Below are 24,088 nucleotides of genomic sequence, written 5' to 3'. Positions count from 1 at the left end.
CTTCCACTCTCGTTTGGCTTCCTGGCTTGACTACTGCTGCAATACTCTGCTAGGGGTTAATCCTCAAACCCTAACATTTGGTTATGGGCCCAGCAGCATAGTCTAACTAACCAGGATATAGCAGAGAGAGTTGGTGTGAGTTGCACATTACTGTAAAAACAAACTGTTTTAATTAGTTTAAAATAGTTAAAATATCTGAAGAGTAATGGCACAAGTAAATTTGTCACAACTGTCCATGATATCCAGGCTGGATGGAACAAACTATGTTTCATGGTCAATGAAATGTAGTTTACTTCTACGCAGAGAAGGTTTGTGGGACATTATAGCAAACCCACCAGATGTGAGTAGCTGGGATCCTGCTAATGATGATGATAACGAAAAGTTACAAGACTTTAAACTGAAGAATGAGCAGGCTTTATGCATCATAGGACTGACTCTCTGTGATCAGCAGCTTGTCCATATTCGTGGAGAAGAAAATGCTGCAAACTGCTGGGAGAACCTCAGGAAGATTTATGTTCGGGACAGTGTAGGAGCACATATAAATCTTACACGGAAGCTTTTTCGAACGCATCTTCAGAGGAATGGAGATATGTTAGTTCATTTAAACTGTATGAAGAGCATTTTTCAAGAATTGCAAGAAAAAGAGCTTATATTTAATGAACTGCAACAAGTCTACATAATATTATCTTCATTAGATCAAAGCTATGATGACTATGTGACTTCGTTAGAGGTATTGCCAAAAGAAAGCCTCTCATTAACCGAGATTACAGGCAGGCTACTAGAAGAAGCCAGAAGAAGGCGTGAGCGTGACGAGCTGAGAGAAGATAAGAAAGAAGAGAAATTATCTTCAAGGCTTGAAAGAAACCAGCAAAGCAAAGTAAAGCACCTGGAAGAAGAGAATTTATCTTAAACGGCATACACAATTAAAAAGTGTTTTAATTGTGGAGGCAGAGGACATTTGGCAAGGTTCTGCAAAAAGAGAAAAAGCCAGAATGTAAAAAAGCCAAAGAAAGCATTTGAACTAGCCACGTTTAGCAACTCTGATGTGAAGAATAATTTATGGGTGGTTGACAGTGGCGCATCCCACTGCATCACAAGAGATAAGACAAAATTTATAAAAATGTCTACAAGCTCTCAACATATATCTCTTGCTAACGGCTGGAACCTGAAAGCGAAAGGTCAAGGTTTTGCACGTTGTCCGTACATAAACCAGGATATAAAAATGTTGTATGTACCGCAACTAAAGTTTAATTTGCTTTCAGTAAGGGTATTAGATAAATTAGGTTATGTAATTACTTTTAAGGATAATAATTGCATAATTGAAAAAGATAACAAAAGGGTAACTGCAGCTTTAAATGGAACATTATATGTCTTAGATAATAGTAAGAAAGGGGAGGCTCAAACTGTATTTAATAATATAAAGCCTCATGATGAATGTATCCATTTATTGCATAGGCGTTTGGGGCATGTAAATTTTAAAATGCTAAAACGTACAGTTGAGTTATCTGAAGGAATAAGGTTAAAACCTTGTGATAAATATTTGCGTTGTAATGTTTGCTGTGAAGATAAGAGCAAAGTATTGCCTGCAAATAGGCTAAATGGTTTCAAAACAAAAGAACCTTTAGAAGTAGTATTTGCAGACATAATAGGTCCAAAGAAACCCAGTATGGGGGGTGCTAGATATATACTGAGCATTATGGACCATTATTCTAGATATGGGTTTTGCTATTTAATGAAAAGCAAAACTGAAACATATCAACATTTTTTCAATTGGCTTAGGTTTGCTGAAAGAAAGTCTAAACGTAAACTGATAACCCTGGTGACAAATAATGGTACGGAATTTATTAATAACAAATTCCAGAACAGACTTAAGGTAGCTGGAATAGAGCATAAGAAGTCTGCTCCATACAGGCCAGAACATAATGCTTTTATTGAAAGAAGAGGCCAAACACTACAGGCAATGGTTAGAACAATGTTAAATGATTCTGGGTTACCTGATTCTTTGTGGGGGGAGGCTACAATGTGTGCTAATAACATATTGAACAACGTTGTTAATACAACAACAGGTGAAATTCCATTCACCAGGTGGCATGGCAGGAAACCTGATCTAAGTTACCTGCACACATTTGGTGCACCAGCATGGGTGCATATTCCTGCACAAATCAGAAAAAAAGGGCAACATAGAGCTAAAAGATTTTTCTTCGTTGGTTATCAGGCAAACCATAGGGCATATAGATTTTGGGAGAAAGGCACATCTAAAGTGTTATGTAGTGCTAGTGCCCAATTTCTAGAACATGAAGGATGGGAGAAATTAGAACAGGATGCCAATAAAGATGTAATTATTGAATCCTATAGAAATCCCATTAGTTATCCCTGTAACTTTAAAAATAAAGTAAAGAGACAAATACAGGATGAAATAGTGCCCATAAAGGAAGAAACAGATTCAATAGCTGAACAGGATGAGGAAGATGAACAGGTAGTAGTTCAACAAAGTCCTCCTGTAAGCCCTGTAATTCCCAGAAGAACTACACGTGTATCTAGACCGCCTGATAGGTACCAGGCTAACACAGTGTGCCAGATTAATCAAGTTCCTAATTCTGTAGAAGAAATTAAAAAGTATTCTACTAAGGAAAAAGAAAGATGGTATGCAGCAATGAATAAGGAACTGAATTCTTTAAGAGATATGAAGGTGTATGAAAATGCCAAATTACCTGCAGGAAAGAAATCCATTGGCTGCAAATGGATATTTAAGGTAAAAATAGATAAAGATGGTAATTTAATCCATAAGGCAAGGTTAGTAGCCCAAGGTTTTAGGCAGAATGCTAATGACTATGATGAGGTGTTTGCACCTAGTCTTAAGGCAGCAACCTTGAGGGCAGCTTTAGTGTGGGCAGCTAGTAAAAACTATATAGTTAACCATTTAGATGTGGAAACTGCTTACTTGCACGCCCCATTAAAACATACTATTTATATGAAAAAAACCTGTTGGTATTAAAAGTGAAAATAAGGATAATAATGATTGTTGGTTGTTAAAGAAAAGTCTCTATGGTCTTAAACAATCAGGCTATGAATGGAACCAGTATATTGTAAAGGAACTAGACAATATAGGATTTAAAGCTGGTTTAGCCGATCCATGTCTGTTTAAGAGGGAGACAAATTGGAAAGTATCATTATTATTACTATTCACAGATGATATTGCTTTGATAACTGAAACTAATGATGAAGCAAATAAAATAATAGCATCATTAGGAAAGAGAATAAAGATCAAGCAATTAGGGGAGATAAAGAAGTATCTCGGTTTGAATATAAAGAAAACACGGAAAGGTTTTAAGATATCTCAGGAAGATAAGATAAGCAAATTGCTAAAAGATTACAAGATGGAGCTTTGTAAGCCAGCTAAGACTCCAATGAGTCAGGAGTTTAGCAACACTGATGAACAAAGCCCGGAGTTTGATAAGGTGATTTATCAATCTTTAATTGGTAGTTTGAGTTATATTAGTAATTGGTCTAGACCAGATATATCGTACTGCGTGAATCAGTTGGCTAGATTCAATTCTGCACCATGTGAAAGACACTGGATTGCAGCTAAGAGGATATTAAGATATCTTAAAAAGACAATGAATTATTCATTGTATTTAGAACCAAAGGGTGATTTAATTTTGAGTGCATATGCAGATGCTAGCTTTGCATCAGAAAGAGATACTAGAAAGTCGACTTCAGGAACAGCCATAATGCTGGGTAATACATTAATAGGCTGGAAGTCAATAAGACAACAGCATATAAGTTTGTCTACTATGGAGGCAGAATTCTCCTGTTTATCATTGTTATGTACAGAATTAATAATGTATAAACAAATGTTAATTGATATAGGTATAACTGTAGATTATCCTATAATTATACATGAAGATAATCAGGCAGCAATTCAAATGGCCACAAATATTGGAGTAAAAACAAGGAGCAAGCATACAGATCTAAGATACCTAAACGTGAGACAATCTGTAAAAAGTAAGATGATTCAGCTAGAGTACTGTATGTCGGAGGACAATTTAGCTGATAATTTTACTAAAGCCCAAGGTGCCAGTAAGCACCAGGAGAGTTGTGAAAAATATGGGATAAGATTGTAAAGGTATTATATATTTATCTCACCCAAAAGGGGAGTATGTTAGGTATAACATTGATACCAAATATGGTTTGGGTGAATAAATATATAAAACTTAGATATCATGGTTTAAGTGCTTATCACTTTAAGCACAATGCAGCAGGAAATTAGCCGATTAAGGGTGCGGCTAGAAGTTACAATATAAGGAAGCATTAGAAGCTGGAAAGCTTACTGTCTGTTACTGTCTGAGTGTAACTGTGTGCTGCTGCGACTAACTGTGATTACTGACTGTGAGTGCCTGTGACTGAACTGTTATTGTTTGCTACTGTTTGCTGAATATCCAGCGTTTGTTTCTCTGGAGAGTGAAACCGGAGGAGGAGAAGATATCTTTATCGGCTGATAAAGATATTGCAAGGACTCTTAACTTGGACTATACTAGTGAGTCTTACTGGATGGAAATACTGTGAATGACTTAATGGACTGAATGACAATGATTAAACTCTAACTGGATTAAAAACTATTTAAACTACAAACAGTGTTTGTGTTCAGTGTGTGTATACTCTGGGGCCCTTCCACTCTCGTTTGGCTTCCTGGCTTGACTACTGCTGCAATACTCTGCTAGGGGTTAATCCTCAAACCCTAACAAAGGCATACTGGATGTTAAAGCCGAAATGTCAAGACCGAATATTGACATCTTGGGAATCAACAAACTGAAATGGATGGTGATAGGTCATGTCATATCACAAGAACAGCAACTCTTCCAAGTCAGATAAGAAAGTCACAGAAGAAATAGAGTAGCTATCATTACTAACAAAAAGGTGTTTGGATTCAAACAAACAAAGAAGATAGAATAATCTCAATTTGAATCAACCAGTATTGTGGTGACTCAGGTGTATGCTGCAATCATAGAAAGAGAACAAGTACAGGTTAAACAGAGATTCTGCTATTATCTAATGAACACAACATCAAAAAGTGATTTACTAAGAGCAGCAGATGGAGGCCTAAAATTGCAAGTGAAATGGTGAAATGAAGTACAGGTAGTCCTCAATTTACAACATTTCATTTAGTGACATCCAAAGTTACAACATCACTGAAAAAAGTGACTTATGATCATTTTCCACACAACCGTTGGTCACATGATCAAAATTCAGACAAGGTGGCAACTGACTCAGCATTTATGACTGTTACAGTGTCCTGGGATCATGTATCTACCTTTTGTGGCCTTCTGACCAGCAAGAGGAAACCAGATTCACTTCACGACCCTATAAGTAACATAACTGCCATATTCACTTAACAACTGTGGCAAGGAAGGTCTTAAAAGGAAGGAAAACTCAGTTAACAAATGTCTTGTTCAGCAATATCAATTTTGGGCTCCATTGTGGTCGTAAGTCAAGGACTACCTGTAAATGGACTAATAAAAGTTACCTCAAAAACATGAACTAAAGCAATCCATCCCCAAAAATGCAAAAAAAAAAAAAAAGGCAAAAGAAAGCTAAATGGCTGCCTGCTGACATGCTGAAAATAACTGAAGAAAGGCCAGAAGCAAAAGGAAACAGGAAGTTTGCCCAACAACATTGCATTCCAGGGAACAGCCAGAAGAAACGAGGAGTTGCACTGAAATAAGATGTAACTGAAAATAATAACCAAATGAGAACTGAAAGTGGAAAATCAGTGGCATTGACACTTTAGTTTAGTTTAGTTTACTTTTAGTGTCATTGCACCACGTACAACAAAACCAAATACCATCTTCAGTACACAACATGACCATGACCATGAAAATAAACACAAACACACATCCTTCACCCTTCACACATTGAACCGGAAACCCCCGACACCACACCAACACTGCACTATACAGCAGGATTCAAAAGAGCTGCTGCCCTGGGATAGAAGCTGTTCTTCAGCCTATTTGTCCATGTATTTATTATTCTGTACCGTCTGCCAGATGGTAATAGTTCAAAAAAAGGGTTCCCAGGATGAGATGGATACTTGACTAAAAATGGGCTATCCATGGATTATAACAGAGAGTTAAAAAGAGTTCCTCTTTCATTTGTACAATAGATTGCTAATCTCTCAGGTCACTTCTTTCTGCCTTGGTTCCCAGGCATACACCTACTCAGAATACATGTTCTTTGACTCTCCTCCTGCCATGATGTCACTAGTTAGGTGCCAAGCTTTGCATTTTGTGTAAATAAATGTCCTTTCTCTTATAAAAACCCTGATTTCATTCATTGTTGCTTGGGTCAGAATACCACTTTCGGGAATACTCACTAGGACCCACACAATTCTTTACCCTGTACCAATGGGAAAGTATAAAAAAAACCTGTTTTGGAAATCAAGAGAAATTTTATTGCAAATGACAAAGGAAGAAAGATGTGTTAGACTATTTTTCACCCTTTTTACAACGCTTTTAATCCCTTTATTTGGACTGGAGTTAGGGTGACCGAATGGAATTGAGCATTTATTGGCCAGATGCCCTTCCTGACGCTTATACAGAGTTCGCAGCAGATATTTTCTCTTTGCACCCTGACAGAGAAACATCTGCCACTGCCTAGCTCTCAATCTTCCGAGTAGCAGGAAAGCATCTACACTTCTAGGTCACCACGCTCTGTTAATCTATAATGGCAAAAAATCAGAAAGTGTCTGTAGCACCATCTCTATATTACCAATGAAGTGAGCTGCAGCTTATATATATATATATATATATTAAAACTGTTAGTCAGGAAAGGTGATCCCAAACTCCTGACAAAGAAGGGGAAAAAATCCACCGGAGAAAGAAGATGTAAAGAAGAGATAATATAAATTTCTTTACAACTGTGCAAAAATGATACAAATAAAAAATTAGAACTGTACAGTCATGTTCCATGTATTAATTGAATATGTAAAAGTTTAATCATTGAACTAGAGCCATACATTCTCAAAGATGAAGTTGACAGGGTTCTAGAAACCATTATAACAATCTGTGGAAGTTGGTGAAATACTGGCAGAACTATTTAACATTTTACAAGATGATGCAGCTAAAGTACTAAATGCACTTTATAATCGTGTCTGGAAAGCACTGCTGTGGCCAAGGGATTGGAAAACATCAATTTATATTCCAGATAACCAAAAAAGGGAGTGCTAAGGAACAACTGCAATTATATCCCATGCTAGTAGGATAATGCTCAAGAGTTTATAGTTCAGACTTCAACAATACATGGCTGGAGAACTATAGATGTCCATGCTGGAATCAGAAGAAGCAGGAATACCCAACTTTGTATTCCTAACTTTCCAATGGATAATGGAAAAGACATGGGAGTTCCAAGAAGACATCTGTTTTTGCTTTATTGATTATAAAGAAGGGTTTTGACCTTATTAATAAATTATGGATAGACATTCAAAACATGGTGTACTATGTCTACTGAACAGTGTGTGTGAAGCCAGAAAGCAACAGTTAGAATGGAATTTGGAGCACCAAAGGTTCAAAATTAGAAAATTGGTGTGTCAAAGTTGCATGATGTCTCCTTATTTATTTCACTGACAGATAGAACATATCCTGAAAAATGCTGGACTAGAAGAAACAGAAATTGGAAGTAAAGTCTCTGGGAGAAATATAAAAAAATATCTTAGATATATTGAATTGGCCTAGATTCTAGAACAAGGGTCTCCAACCTTGGCAACTTTAAGACTTGTAGACTTCAACTCCTAGAATTCCTCAGCCAGCAAAGCTTAAAGTTGCCAAGGTTGGAGACCCCGGCCTAGAAGCAAAAAAGACTTAAAGAACATCTTGTTGAAAGTGAAAGTAATGTGCCAAAGCCAATTTTATGTTCAGTGTTAAAGAAAAATTAAAAATAGGGCAATAGGCAACAGCAACTCAATGGAAATATTGTGGGGATATTGAACTTGTAGTTGGTTTTAGTTTCTCAAACTCAAAAACAAGGATGATGATTGAAATTGTGAAATAGGTTTGTGCTACTTAGGAGAAAGATTATAATGAGTCTTGACAAAATATTAAAGTGCAGAGACAAAACCATGGCTTTGCCAGTTGCAATATGATAGCAAAGGTAATTTAAAAAGTCACCATAATTTAAAAAATCATATAAAATCAGAAAGGCTAAAAATAAAATCAGAAAGGCTGAACAAAGAGAGATTCCTTTGATTTGTGGTTGTGAAGAAAATTGTGGAGAACACCACCTGAAAACAAATAATTCAATACTAAATAAAATTCACCAGAAGCATGAAAAATGAACCTAAGGTTTAAATGCACAACACAAAGGCAAGATCCTGATGCCTGGATAAATTAAATTAAAAACTGACAAGAAAGTTAGATATTATTTCAGCTCCCAGCTTGAACTGGAAAAAAAAAAAAAAAAAAACTCAGACAAACAGCATTGGTGAAATTATAGTTGTCAAATCACTACTAATCAGTCACAACAGAACCATAACAATGAGGATTACTCTGGTTCTTCCCACCTTCCTCCTCTCTCTTATTTAACAAAAATAATAGAAGAATTATAACATACTGTTTAACTTGTCCAGCTTTTAATTGTCATCTATTATTGAAACGATGCTTTTGTGCCACTTACTGTTGTTCTTTTGTGTTGAGATTTGTTGGGGTTTATGGTGTGAATGCAAAATTCTTTTCATGCAGGATATACCCATTGAAGGATGGGAGGAAATTTAATTTCACCAAGTTATCTTCCCTCTTTCACCCCAGCCCTGTGCCTTCAGAATGGAACTGGAGCTGCTGAGAAAAAGGGGATTGTGTAAAATATCCCTCTCCGTTTGGAGGATCATGCATGCCAGGAATAGGGAGCATGACCTTCCCACACTCTCCAACATAACTCTGGTCACCATGGTGAATGAGGGTTTCTGGAAGTTGTGGCTTCACAACACAAGCAGTGTCCTTTAATCCAGGGGTCCTCAACCACCGGGCCGCAGACCGGTACCGGTCCGTGGAGCACTCTGTACCGGGCCGCAAATAAAAAAAAATTTAAAAAATGGCGGCTTTCTTCGCCTTCGGTGAATGCTGCTGGGATCGGGGATCAAGGACACAAATGAAAGAAGGGGAGGGAGGAAGCAACTGAAGCCTGTCCTGCTCTCTGGCTCAGCGGCTTCGGTTTCCTCCCGCCTCGTTCCTCTCTTAGTCGCTCTCTCGCTGCTCCACCAGCCCAGGAAGAAACTGCTTCAAAGAAGCCGGGGGTGGCTTTTCCTGTCGCCGCAGCTCCTCCGAAGCGCCCGTTCACCCCCACCGCGCGTGCGCGCGCTTCAATTCAGTGCCCCGTTCTGCCTGTCTGGTTGTTTGGGAGCAGCTTCGGCTGAGAATAATAACTATTCGCCTCTTTTTATCAGCCAAAGCTGCTCCAAAATGAAGAAGGCAGGCAGGCAGGCAGAACGGAGCACTGTGGATTGAACCGTGCGTGGGCGGGCGGGGTGGGGGTAAACGGGCGCTTCGGAGGAGCTGCGGCGACAGGAAAAGCCACCCCACCCCCCCGGCTTCTTTGAAGCAGTTTCTTCCTGGGCTGGTGGAGCAGCGAGAGAGCGACTGAGAGAGGAACGAGGCAGAAACCTGAGGGAGGGAGGGAGACACCTGAGGGATGGGGCTGAGGGAGGCAGGGCCGAGGCGCTCCCTGAACTTGGTGGTTTGCTGGCAGACGTTTTATTACCCGACTAGGTAACAACATCAGATGTTACCTGGTCAGGTAATGAAACGTCTGCAAGCAAACCACCAAACTCGGATCCCCCCCTTCCCCCCCAGTCCTTGAGAAAGTGTTTGTGCTTGAAACTGGTCCCTGGTACAAAAAAGGTTGGGGACCACTGCTTTAATCTAAGCAGAATCCGTTCCACATCCATAATAGCAATAGCACTTAGACTCATATACCGCTTCACAGTGCTTTACAGCTCTCTCTAAGCAGTTTACAGAGGCAGCATATGGCAACTAAAATTCTACACCGCTATTTGTATTTATAAATTACACAATGCTTGACTTTGATTTTAAAAAAAGGAATAGGGATTTTTTTTAAAAAACGTCTAAAGTTTAAGAGTCAGAGGTATAACTATGTTGGAACAGTTATCTCTAGCCTGGCACAGCCAGCTCAGAAGATATATGTGATAGTAACATCTCATTGTTTTTCCACTCTCCTCTTCCCTGTTTGGCCTTATTAAAGTCTTATTTCACATTGCTTCCATGCTGGCTCCAAGGCTGACATATTCCTCCCCGTGCTCTGTTGAACGAGCATCAAGAGAAAAGGGATGTTTGATCCAGTAGAGGTTAAAAAAGCCTTCCAGGATCTTCAAGAAATGCTCTTACAGTATTTTATTCCTTCTGCTCAACTCTTTTGCACAAAGTAATGCAACAGTCTGCTCTCTAGCAATAGGTCTCTTTTGCCATCTATAGGCCTCCCCTGTCAACGCAGAGAGCAATCTATCCTATATAACCCTTGAGATCATTCTCTGACAGGATTATGTCTTAAATCTTCACCTAGGGATAAATTGTGCTTGTTTGTCTGTAAGCTAAAAAGGCAAACATTCTGCTATTAGTTTGGGTGTAAATCCCTTTTCTAAGAAAACAAGGTTTTAATTCTAGAATAGGTATTTCCTGAAACAGTCATAAGTCATAACCAGAAATAATATAAAATAAAATTACAAAAAGGAACGCTAAGCAATATAACAGATCTGTAAATTATTTTAGAGGGATACAGGCACTTATTTCCCATAGAGTGATAATTAATTTGAGGTGAAAATTGACATGATGCAGCCAAGAATGCAGCTTTTAACTGATACTATGCCTAGCTCCAGGAGCGGTGCTAAATTCAGAATAGTTCTGTAACAGTTATTTTATCATTTTAAACTTTTCCAATGCTCTCAAATTCATATTACCTTACTATAGCATTCTTTGACTGAAGACCTTTAAAGTCACCTATTTCTTAATTGTTTTCCTCCTTCACATTATTTTAGTCCATATTTTTAATTTATTATTTATTTACATATATTGTTTTCTTTATTTTTATCATTCTATTTTTAATTTTATATTTTAAATATAAGAATGCTTTTATAAAAAAATACTATAAAACAATCGCACATACTGATATTAAGCTGCAAATACAGCATCAGGTTATTTATTAAACTTTGCATTACCTTATGTACTAGGCCTAAAAATGTTTAGTTTCCATCTTTTACCCTGTATAATTCTCTGGATTTAGAAACACACAGAATCATCTGTGTGATCTATGTGATGTAAAATTTAATTAACAAATGAAAAATAATAATTCAAATTTTTGTTGTCATTTTTTGCAACATTCATGATCAAATTATCAATGTTGCAAAAGATGACAACAAAAATTTGAATTAAATGCTATATCTCCTTAGCAATTTGATGTGGACTGGAATGTGAGATATCATTTTTAAATCTAGAATTCAAAGATTTCAGTCTTTGAAATTTTTCAGTCTTGAAAGTTTAATCACCTAAATATCTATCTAAAATATATATTTTATCTTCCTTGTCAAGAATCATTCAGAGGCAATGCAGATTATTCATGCATTCATTCATACATATAACACCGGTACTGATTTTTTTTGTTTCATTTAAAGGATTATGGATAAAATGTACCAAAAGCATAGTAATACTTTAATATTCCAAATTACAATATCAATCATATATGTTATCTATAAAATATCAGTTATCAGTTTAAAACCAGGTGATATGAGATATCTTCTTATTTTCTCCAGACTCATGAATAAATCAAACTGGAAAATGTTCTTCTTTTCTCCAAAACCACACTGAATGTTTGGAAATTATCTTTGTTCTCCTGAAGATTTTAAATTAAGATCTATTTAATCCCTCCCCCCCAAAGCAGGTTTGTTCATACTGAAGAAGTCATGGGAACCCAAGAATCTAAAGAAAATAAACAGGATTACATCTCCCTGGCCCTACATAGATAGTATCTGAGAATGAAGCTTTTCAGATATTATTATAGTAGATACGTTCTGATAAGGAAACGAAATGTTGAAAATGGAAATATAAGTCATATTTCACTGTTATTGTGAACCTACTGCTAGGGCCTATGTTTGAAAATTTGATTTATGTAAAATAAGCCAGGCATCCTTAAAAGTACTTAAGGCAAAAGTACTTAAGACTTGTGGACTTCAACTCCCAGAATTCCTCCTCCAGTCATGTTGGCTCAGGAATTCTGGGAGTTGAAGTCCACAAGTCTTAAACTTGCAAAGTTTGAAGACCCTTGACTTAAGGAGAGAGAATAATGTAAAAAAAAAAAAAAAGATCTAGGGTGGCTTAATTTCAGAGGATATCCTATTGTTTTGCATATCACTTGAATTACTCATGTATCACGCCTGTAATATGGAGATCTATATCGTCTGCCTAGTAACTTAAGAAACCAAAGGTTGAATAAGCTGTGGCACCACTTCAGAAGACACATTCAGTTGAGCACAATGCTTTAACAATAAATGATTCATGTCCATCTGCTTCCCACAGTTTCAGGTGAGTCCAAAGGAGGTCAAATGTTGCTGATTGCTATCCTGGGCTCAGCAGGGATGACTTGCCTGACCATACTACTGGCCTTTCTCATTATGCTACAGTTGAAGCGGGCAAATTTCCAGCAGCGCATGGCCCAGGCTTTCCAAAATGTGGTGGTGAGTCCCTTGTGCTAGAAGGAGATGCTTGTCTACTTGAAGCAAAGAGATGGCCCAAGTGTCCCCCTTAGTGAAGGAAGTTAAATCACGGTACTCTCGTTGTGAGCTTCTTTTTCAAAGAAGAGATTGGACAACCATTTGTCTGAAATAGTATAGGGTAATTTTTGGGCTCCTATGCCAAAAATTGTGCACGTGCTTGCACACTCATGCTCACATGCCAGCACCCAAAAGGCAATGCGTGTCCCCCACGCCCCCTATGCATACGCACACAATCCCCACCCACCCATCACTGCCCCCTTACCTGCACTGCACCTCACAGCTGATTTTTGGTGGGTTTGAGGCCTTTTTCGGCCTCCCAGAGGCTTGAGGAAGGCTTCTGCAGGCTTCTGCAGACTCTGCAGGCCGAAAACTCGCCCCGTTTCATCACTTCCGGAAAAACTGGAAGTGACGAAACAGGGCTAGTTTTCAGCCTGCAAAGTCTGCAGAAGCCTGCAGAAGCCTTCCTCAAGCCTTTGGGAGGCCCAAAAAGGCCTCAAACCCACCAAAAATTAGCTGTGAGGCGCGTACATGTGCAGTGAGGTAAGTTTGCCTGCAGCTCAAGTGCTGGAGCAAATGGCTCTGCGTGCCACCTGTGGCACATGTACCATAGATGTGCCATCACGGGTATAGGGTTTCCTGCCTGAGCAGGGAGTTGGACTAGAAGACCTTGAAGGTCCCTTCCAACTCTGTTATTCTGTATTCTGTAAGATCTATTGTAATGCATAGACTCTCTGTGCATATTCCCCTTGGTGTAGCAAAGACCCATCTCTCTAACTGAGAACTCCATTGATGTTTTATTGCAATTCCATTTTTCTCCTTCCCAATGGTTACTAAGATAACATAGCTTATACTGGCTGGCAGGCACTGAAGCCAGTTGCAGTATAACATAGCCAACAGGGGTGGGATTCACCTGGTGTTACTACCGGTTCAGTCAGAGTGCGTTTTGCTGCGTGCGCAGGTAAAACAATTACAAAAAAATCAGCTGTGCCGCCCGGACAGCTGACACGCGCTGCGTGTGGGTGCGCAGCATTTGAAAATCCTCTGCTTTCCTGCTTTTTCAACCTCAGCTGTGCCGCCAAGAGCCCAGGCGAGCAGGTCGGCCAAATAGATGAGCAAAAGGTCATCGCACCGAACCGGTTTGGTGTCTGCTGCTCTTCAGAGCTACCAGTTCTATAGAACCAGGCTGAACCGGTAGCATCCCACCCCGGTAGCCAATGACTCAAAATCATGGAAATCTGTTTTTTAAGTGTGTCTTGAAAGTAAGGGAAATCAATTAATACAAAATACTGAATCTATTCTGCTTTTGGAAACCTTTCCTTTAAAAAAAATCATAGACATAAAATGTATCTCCTAAGAAGTTCAATTGATGCGGCTTTAAGCAATCCATTGAACTATTCATCACATGATGCTTGTCTGATTTTTACTCAGCGAGATGAACCAGCCGTACAGTTCAATTCAGGAACTCTGACTCTAAGCCGGAAAGCCAAAAATAGCACTGAGCCTACAATCTACCCAGTCTTGGAATGGAACGACATCAAATTTCAAGATGTGATTGGAGAAGGCAACTTTGGCCAAGTTCTGAAAGCCCGAATTAAAAAAGACGGCTTGCGAATGGATGCAGCTATCAAAAGGATGAAAGGTGAGCCTCTATCTCGGAGCAAGAAGGGACGTCTAGGCAGAAAATCTCTGGGCATGCATCTGTTGGCTTTTTGATGTGGAATTAGCCTGTGATTTGAATGTGTATTCAGGAAAGAATCCTATTATGTTCAAAATCATATAAAGAGAGCCGAAAAGCTCTTTAAAAGAAAGAAAAGGGAGGGCTGTTTGAAAGGTAGGAAGAGAATTTGCTGTGTTTCATTTTTCTACTAGGAATTGCTATCCGTGCTTTTTCCTTGATCGACTCCAAAAGCAACTTAAAACATAGGCTAGGCCCACGGACTTTGCACAAACTATTATTTGTTTTTAACTTCAGTTTATTCATCAAGGCACACATCAACTGCAAACTCTCACCAACTGTGGTTAGACACAGCTGCCCGGATCCCCGGGAGCTGTGTTTAAAGCTGTATTTGCTTTTGAAGAGTTTGAATGGTAGAATTATCACAGTGCTTTTAGAGACACAGCTTACTAACTAAAAGAAGCTGAGTCAAAGCTGGGGACATTCCCAGGGGCTGGCCTGTTATATACAAGAAAAGACTCAGCTTAATGACATCATCAGGAGGAGTCTAACCCATCCTGGGCTCTCGCAGCAGCATGGAGGAGAATCACACACGGTTTAACAACAAAACAAAAAAGTGCCTTACGGTGATTCCTTATGTAAGAATTTCAGGCATCAAAACAACGTTGTGTTCCATTTAAAATTACTATTATATGCACAAACAGGTGAAAATACAGCTGCCCATTCTTTAGCTTGTGTTATATACTGTATACTTCGGGCAGATTTTAGTGGTACTTTTTCAGGATTTTCTAGTTCAAAAGCAGTGACTTCTGTAGCACAAGAAACCATATGCTGTACCTGGCACCTATTCATCTGTCTCCTCCTTCCCAAAATGGCCTGGGATATAACAATAGCCGTAGCACTTAGACTTATATACTGCTTCACAGCCCACTCTAAGCAGTTTACAGAGTCAGCCTATTGCCCCCAACAATCTGGATCCTCATTTTACTGACCTCGGAAGTAAATTGAAGGCTGAGTCAATCTTGAGCCTGGTGAGATTCGAACTGCCAAATTGCAGTCAGCCAGCAGTCAGCAGAAGTAGCCTTACAACATTAAAATTCCACAATGTGAAAACATTTTAGTATATTTTTTTACTATGCGTTGGCTGCTCTACTCTATTGCAGAAACTCATTCAGCAGCTTACAAAACAGAAAGCAGGCAAGTATATCAATGCAGTTATGACTGTAGAAAATTGTCTTTTTTTAAAAAAAATTAATACATCTACATAATAAAAAACAGTTGATATTCATAAGACGAACACTATTGTATTAATTGAGTGCTGCAGAGATTAATAACTAAAGCCAATAAAAACAAACAACAATTATTTGCAGAATATGCTTCCAAAGACGATCACAGAGATTTTGCTGGAGAACTGGAAGTCCTTTGTAAACTTGGACATCATCCTAACATCATAAACCTTTTAGGAGCCTGTGAACATCGAGGTACATTTCAGTGAATTTCTTTAAAAATCATATTAAGGAAAATAAATAATATTATTTGCACTAGTAGCTATACTGCATGAAAACATTCTGATGCAAGTTCATTTTCTTACTATGTGTATCCAGGTATCTCTCCCCAAAATTTGGACAACTGAAGTGTAGACTAATCATACCCCCTTCTTGGATATAACTACTAGCTTAGGAACACCATGTTGCATTTATACCACTGGGTAAAACTTTGGGAGATCTGGGTGAGAGGCACATAATAAGAATTTGGTTAAGGAAAGATGGGCATTATTCCAAAATGTTTGGACAGCCTGGGTAAGAAACCAGAAAACTGATCTGGGTAAACAAATGCTTCTAGAAGAGTGGTTTTCAAACTTGGCAACTTTAAGATATGTGGAGTTCAATCTCCAGAATTCCCCAGTCAATATACTGGCTGGAGAATTCTGGGAGTTGAAGTCCACACATCTTAAACCTGCCAAGGTTGAAAAAGACAGGATCTCTCATGTTGGGGAAAAAAATTATTATGCATTTATTTTATGCAATGACAGGCAGTCCTTGACTTACAATTACAACGGAGCCCAACATTTCTGTGGTTAAATGAGACGTTTGTTAAGTGAGTTTTGCCCCGTTTTTACCACCTTTCTTCCCGCAAGAAAGTGAATTGCTCCAGTTGTTAAGTTAGTAACATGGTTATTCAGTGAACCTGGCTTCCCCGTTAACTTGGCTTGTCAAAAAGATTGCAAAAGGTGATCACATGACCTGGGGACACAGCAATGGTCATAAGCACGAATCAGTTGCCAAGCGTCTGAATTCTGATCACACGATCATGAGAATGCCACAAAGATTGCAAGTGTGAAAAACGGTCATAAGTGCTGTTATAACTTTGAACGGTCACTAAAGGAACTTTAGTGCTACCTGTATACAATATTTGTTTTTTTGCTTCTAAATACCAGGCTATCTCTACCTTGCTATTGAATATGCACCCCATGGAAATTTACTTGATTTTTTGAGAAAAAGTCGGGTCCTTGAAACCGATCCAGCATTTGCCATAGCTAATAGTACAGCCTCCACTCTTTCATCTCAGCAACTTCTGCACTTTGCAGCTGATGTGGCCAGAGGGATGGATTACTTGAGCCAAAAACAGGTGAGCTTATGTTCCCCAATTGAAAGGATGGGTGTATCATGCGATTTAGTGAACATCTTCCCAAAGCTCTTGAAATAGGCTGGGGTTAATTTGAACCAGGTCATACCGCTCCTTAACCTTGGCATTTCTTGGATTAAGGCTGGTATCTATCGTTTAAAAATATAAATAATACAATTGTTGCTCCTGCCCTGGTAGAAAACAAATCTTGCATATTTCTCTGGTTGTTTTTGCACACAAAAGTTGTCATTAGATATGATCTAAGATTCAAATTTACAATGAGAATTTTTTTTCCTCCCTTTAGTTTATCCATCGGGATCTAGCAGCAAGGAACATTTTGGTCGGAGAAAATTATGTTGCAAAAATAGCTGATTTTGGTTTATCTAGAGGTCAAGAAGTTTATGTTAAAAAGACCATGGTAAGGAAAGAAGAATATTTTCACCATATCTTTCATACAGAAGGTATCTATCTCAGGGGTGTCAAACTCAAGGCCCGGAGGCTGTATCCTGCCTGTGGGATGCTTAGATCTGGCCTGCGGGGCCATCCTGGAAACAGCAAAGGACCAGCCTGAAGTGCCTCTGCCAGTGAAAAAGGAGCTCAGGAGGGCTGCAGGAAGCTCTCCCAAGCTCCGTTTTCGCTGGCACAGGGTTGCAGGAGGCTGTCGCAGCTGAAAACAGAGCTCGGGAGCCCATTTTCACTTGCTGAGTGTTCAGGCCACCACTGGTGCCCCCAACACAAATGACATCAAGCTGGCCACACACACCCTGGACATGCCCATTCTGGCCGCCCAAGGTCAAATATAACCCTGATACGGCCCTCAATGAAATTGAATTTGACACCCCTTGTCTACCTCAATGTTATTTTAAAAAATGAAAATTGTCTTTAGAACTTAAAGATTTTGCTAAAACTTCCTAGATGAAACCTACATCTGATTAAAACTATCAAGGCTAGAAAGTTAGAATAATTCCTGGAATTATTAGGTGAACTGGTTTTGTCCCCTCCCATCTTTCATCCACTTCTTTCATCATTTTTCTTGCAAAGAATACCCGTTCAGGAAAGAATATCTGTTCAGAGACAGAATTGGAAGCACTATTATTCATAAAACTACATTTCTCTTGTTTGGAAACTTCATTGTTACCATAAGAAAGATATTAGTCCATTTTTCCTATTGAGAATTTAGATGACATGATGTAATATAGACACTTAAAGGACAAAGATGAAGAGTTTATAATAATTAAGTTTATACTGATGTGAAAATTAGGTGCAGGGACAAACTGCAGGCATCAAAAAAAGTCAACAAGGTAGTCACAATTCCATAGTCAATGCTCTCCCCCCTTTTCTACCTATGACACACATACAACTGTAGTGGGACTTTAGATGGCTTTTGTCACTTATTCTGGGGTGCCCTACAAGTTTGATGAGGGATACTGTGACTGTAGACCTGGATCCCATTTACAATGGGAAAGAGATAATATCTTCATTATAGAGCTGTTTTTAACCATGAATATGCAGATTAAAAATGGCATGAATGAATAAAATCAGTAGTATGCACACAACAGATGTCCCCTTATTTAAAAAGGCTAAGGAAACCATTCTAGTTTTTTCTCCTTTTGCTTATTTAAGAAAAAAGAGGAAAAAAACAATATACTAAAAACAGTACAACAATACAATTATACAGTGTATTACACAGGCTTATCGTTCATGCATATAAAATCATACACAACAGTTTCAAGAAAGGATGAGTGTATTCCATTGCTATTATCTATACTGATCTATGTCTGTAACAACTTTAATTTGCAAGTAATATCAAGTCTTCAATCAAAGTTACCTTTCCAATGTTGAAGGATTGTCCTCTCAGCTGTAAGATGGGCACAGATAATGCATTTCTGTTGTGCAGACATGTCCCTGTAACATGAATGTGGTTCAGAAGAATATGGATGTCTAATAAACTGTTCTTGTTAATTGATCCTGTGCTTAGGGAAATCCTATCACATAGCATGTTAATTTTGTTGTCCTAGGGAAGGCTTCCGGTGCGATGGATGGCAATTGAATCTTTAAACTACAGTGTGTATACCTCCAACAGTGATGTGTGAGTTTCTCTGTTTAGATAATTTCTATATTTCTTTATTCACGGTAGAAAACTTGGGGAAAATGTATAATGGAATCATTAAGAAACAAACTTGGACCCAGGTTCAAGTCTCCATTTGGCTTTCAATTTGTTGTGTGATTTGGAAAATTCTTCCTCTGCCTAGAGGACTTCAGAGGGTTACAGTGTTGTGAAAATGAGGGAGATCCATTTCCTATGAATATTGTTTTCGACTTAGTGATGTCCACAGGGGGAATCAAGATAATCAAACAAGGTATTGTGATTAAAGCTCTGCCTCTTTGTACACGCTTGAGAGAGAAAGAATAAACAAATGAGGCAAAAAAGGAAAATTACATCTGATAACAATTTAATGTTTTGCTTCTATATCAATACATTTTTATAATACACATTTCTCCCAAGGAAATCAATGCTAACCTATTATTTTCTTTTGTCTTATTTGCAGTTGGTCATATGGCGTGCTGTTATGGGAAATAGTTAGCTTGGGTAAGTTTCCTTACCCTAATCCTAACCCTATTTGTTGGCTATATTTGGTTTTTATCATGTGTTTGTTCCGTTTTTATTTCAAGTGCATATATGTGCTCATAAACACACGAGTGCAGTATATTTATGACAGATTACTATGTAGTATGTTCACAATAAAAAATAATGTTCATGGATACAAAACCCATTGAGTTCCAATACCAAACAGGAGAGGATACCAGGAGTTTCTGTTGATAGACTGGTTGATATTTTTATGACCTTTTACATTTGAAAGCTGCACACCTGAATTGTGGTTTACTTCTGGACACTGCTTATATTCCAGATGTGGTTTGCCAAGCAAATTGGGCTGGATAGTTGAGTAGAGCAAACAGATTGGGCTAGGGAGAATAGGTTCAAGAAGGCATACACAAAAAGAAAACATTTTTGCTTCTTTGTGTATCCACATTGCACATGTGTCCAATTTTAAAAAAAAATAAGATGGTATTAGCTTCCTTAACAATTCAGAAATATTAACGGAGGAGTGTTAAAAGCAGACACAACTGGGATCTTTGTACCTTGAGGATTTATGTGAGCTTATAATGCGGGATGTTCAAATTTACTCTATCCTTTCATTATTGTTTATCAGTAAACAGAAGTCAACGCAAACTTTTCTGCTCTATGGTACATAAAATGTCAAGCAGTTGTTTCCACTAAATCAGACATAAACTATGTGTATGAAACTGGATACTTCATAGCTTCACTGTTTTTAATAACCTGAGGAATGGAGCAAAAATGGGAAAATGAGGAATTTCTGATATCTGAGATTCACAGACCAATTTTGCAGATCTGATCTAGATTCTAAATAATGGTATGCCCAGCCTTGCTGATAATATCTCATTTGTCTTGTTTTAAGAAGGCAGTTATCAATCTATTGGCATCTAGAACAGTACAAACAATCCCCCCTTCCCCAAAGGAAAAAAGGAAAACAAAATTTCTTTTTTAGGTGGAACACCATACTGTGGAATGACCTGTGCAGAACTCTATGAAAAATTGCCCCAAGGGTACAGACTGGAGAAACCACTCAACTGTGATGATGAGGTGTAAGTCTCTTGATTCTTTCTATATTGAAAGTGGTCTTGAATGCCCTATGGGCCCAGAGGTTAGATGCAAATTGCAGAAAATGAACTCACAATAGTGAGTAAACTTGCTTCAAGAAAGAAAAGAGGTGACTATTAAAATAAGCCATAGATGTAGTTTGCAAGAAGAAGAAAATATGTAACATCTCAAAAGAACATGGGAATAAATAAGGATAATGGATATGAGTAATCATAGTCTATGTGATTGTAATTTTTGGTACAATTTGTCCCATTTCAACATACCTCTTATTGATTGATTGATTGTCTGTGGAGATTCTCAGAGGGTCCATTTACCATCTGCACTTAACTTGGGGCCATCAAAAATGGGACCATTAATAACAATAACATAGGGAGGGAATGGATAGTCTGTTTTGCCACAAACAATCTCTATGATTTAATAATCCTATTTTTTTTAAGCATCAGGTAGTTATTATGCATACATAAATTATGATGTTCTGGCTGATATTTCCTTCTGATTTCCCCCCCTCAGTTATGATTTAATGAGGCAATGCTGGAGAGAAAAACCTTATGAAAGGCCATCATTTGCCCAGATACTCGTTTCCTTGAGCAGGATGTTAGAAGAAAGGAAGGTAAGAATAAACGATTATTTCTTACATCCAGGCACATTTCCCATTGAAACGATGGCCCTGAAACTAACTTCTATGTTGCATGGGTAGTTCAACGGATGTTTTAGGTCACAGCATTGTTGGAAATCGCATCTGAGTATTACTGTGAAAATCTCTCATGCGTTTTGTGATTGAGAGAAAATATTCAGAGGCAGAATATCATAAAATTCTAAAGACAATTTCAGGTATCTTGGTCTAAACAGTTCATGTTCAAGTGTTCGGTCATATCCTGACCTAAGAATTTTTTTTCTTTTAACAACCCTGTAATCCTTTGCGTCGGAGTAGAGTTGGAGGCGACTAAATGGAGCTGAGTATTTACTGACCAGCTGCCCTTCCTGATGCCTATGAGGAACTCACAGCAGATATTTTCTCTTTGCATCCAGCGAGAGAAATATCTGCTGCTACCTAGAATTGAACTCACAACCTCCTGATCGTGAGGCAAGAATTCCACCTCTAGGCCACCATGCCACTCCATGCTGACCTTAGAATAATATAGTTGAAAAAATCTTTGGGATAAGTATATATTTTTTTCTAAGAGAAGGAAAATAACAGAGGTTAAGCTACATATGTCCTTGCTTTAGTGGGGATTAAAGTAAGAAATCTATGAGAATTTTCATGATTAAACTGTGGGGATTCAAATCTTTTCTAATAATTTCTTGAATGATTAATTTATTGTCAACAATATACTGACCACTAACCATACTGACTAGGTAGCTCCTTTGTCCACTTGCTGATCGTATATTTCTGCATCATTTTTTTCTCCTTTTGCCCATTTATTCTTTTTTCTTCTTTTAAAAACGGTTAATAAATAAATTAAAAATAAAAAGAATTTGCATCAGCTATGTACAAGTAAAATACATTAAGCTTATTCTTTTCAATTGTATTTCCAGACTTATGTGAATACCACCTTGTATGAAAAGTTCACCTATGCTGGCATTGACTGTTCCGCTGAAGAGGCTGCTTAAGATGGAAGATTTTAAATTATTTATCAATTCAAATGACTTAAGAGCTTGATCTCCTGGGGAATGTTTTGTGAAGTAAAAAAAAAATTGGTGTTATGGCGTTTTCTGTATAATACTTTTTGGCTATACACATACAGGTATTCCTTGACTTACAAATACAACTGGGACTAAAATTTCAGTTGTTGAAGTCATAAGTTGAGGCATTATGTGACGGGACTCGATTGTTATGATTGTTTTTATGACAGTTGTTAAACAGGTCACCAGAGTCACTGAGTGAATGATGTTGCCATTAAATGAACCATGTGGTCGTAAATGCACACCCATTTTATCCGGCAGCCAAAAAAAAAGGGCAAAAAATGTTACAAAATGCAGTCAGGTGACCACGGGATGTTGCAACCAACTGTAAATGCGAGTGGTTTGTCAAGGCCCAGACTATAATCATTTGACCATTTGGCTGATGTGACAGCAATAACCTCAAGGACAGATGACAAATAACTTTTTTTCAAATCAGTTGTAGCTTCAAACGGTTGCTAAGTGACGGATTGTAAATCAAGGGCTACTTGTACCTTAAGAGTGTACTTTCAAGTCAGTATGCTCTAGGAATGTGTGTCTGTATATATGTATGTAAATGTGTATGTGTGTGCCAGTACACAATACTTATATCTAAATATTCAGTTTCTCATTCTCTATGCACTGCATGCACACCCAAGCACCATTTGGATGAGGAAATGGCACAAATAAAATATATTTTACAGTTCTTTATGTTTTGTCTTTCTTTTTTTAAAAAGTCAGATTCATATTGGGAAGTCCAGATGGGAACTCTCCAAGGGCCCAAATGAGTAAACCATACAATCTGTTTGAGGCTCATTAAGCTCCTCAGGGCCCCAGGTTCCAAAAAGAGAGACATTTTTGCGGCACCGGAAAGTGGTAAAACATATATTAAAATGTTCCTTAAGGCAGTGATCCCCAACCTTTTTTACGCCGCGGCCCGGTATCCCCAACCTTTTTTATGGCGCGGCCCGGTACCGACATCAGCTGGGCGCCGCCATCTTGTTTTGATGAAAAAGTGCTTCCGGTGAGCTTTCTACCCGGAAAAGCTCACTGGAAGCACTTTTTCATCAAAACAAGATGGCGGCACCCAGCAAGCCAGCGGCCCGGTAGGACTTGTTCGACGGACCGGTACCGGTCCGCGGACCGGTGGTTGGGGACCCCTGCCTTAAGGAAAACTTATAAATTATGGGAGGAGCATTGCAAAATACAAGAGAATAATGGTCTTAAAGGGAGTTTTGACATCACTTTACAGAAAAAGAGAGGGAGGGAGGAGGAGAGGGAGAGGGAGGGAGACAGAGTGCCATAAAGTCATTTTTAATTCATATATAGATTTTCTCCATGATATTCTGTCCCTAACCTAGTCTTTCAGAGCTCCCAGCGATACACTCCCAAGGACCTCTTCCCTTTCCTTTCACCTTTCCCAGCATTAGCCTTTTCCACAGAGCCATGTCTTTGCATAATGTACCCAAAGTAACACAATCTGGGCCTTGAGTGAGAACTCTTGATGGCTTTGGTAAACATATAAATAATATAAGTAGGCAGAGCAATTCTTCTGGTTCATTTGAAGTACATGCTAATAAACGTGATGTTCTACCAAGTTATTTCGGAGGTGGGAGTCAAGAAGCTGATTATGCTCTTTGCTCATTCTGCTAGCTTCAAGCAATAGAGGGAAATATTTTAG

At 38.4% G+C, this 24,088-nt stretch overlaps 1 protein-coding gene across 1 annotated transcript in view; it reads left to right on the top strand.

Annotated features, from left to right (window-relative positions):
• TEK (TEK receptor tyrosine kinase) overlaps positions 1-23,113 on the top strand; it is a 62,694-nt gene extending 39,581 nt beyond the window's left edge. The window contains exons 14-23 of the mRNA XM_026672282.2: positions 12,570-12,727; positions 14,195-14,405; positions 15,812-15,922; positions 16,879-17,069; positions 17,371-17,484; positions 19,085-19,155; positions 19,616-19,656; positions 20,636-20,732; positions 21,259-21,358; positions 22,285-23,113. Coding sequence (XP_026528067.2) covers positions 12,570-12,727; positions 14,195-14,405; positions 15,812-15,922; positions 16,879-17,069; positions 17,371-17,484; positions 19,085-19,155; positions 19,616-19,656; positions 20,636-20,732; positions 21,259-21,358; positions 22,285-22,359 — 1,169 coding nt within the window. The 3' untranslated portion in view covers positions 22,360-23,113. The remainder of the gene's footprint in view (positions 1-12,569; positions 12,728-14,194; positions 14,406-15,811; positions 15,923-16,878; positions 17,070-17,370; positions 17,485-19,084; positions 19,156-19,615; positions 19,657-20,635; positions 20,733-21,258; positions 21,359-22,284) is intronic.
• The last annotated feature ends 975 nt before the right edge of the window (positions 23,114-24,088 follow it).

This window comes from Notechis scutatus, chromosome 2, assembly GCF_049901735.1.
Source record: "Notechis scutatus isolate UNSWTSFEM ecotype Mainland chromosome 2, rNotScu1.2, whole genome shotgun sequence".
Lineage (NCBI taxonomy): Eukaryota > Metazoa > Chordata > Lepidosauria > Squamata > Elapidae > Notechis > Notechis scutatus.
This window is presented reverse-complemented; position numbering and strand designations above follow the sequence as displayed.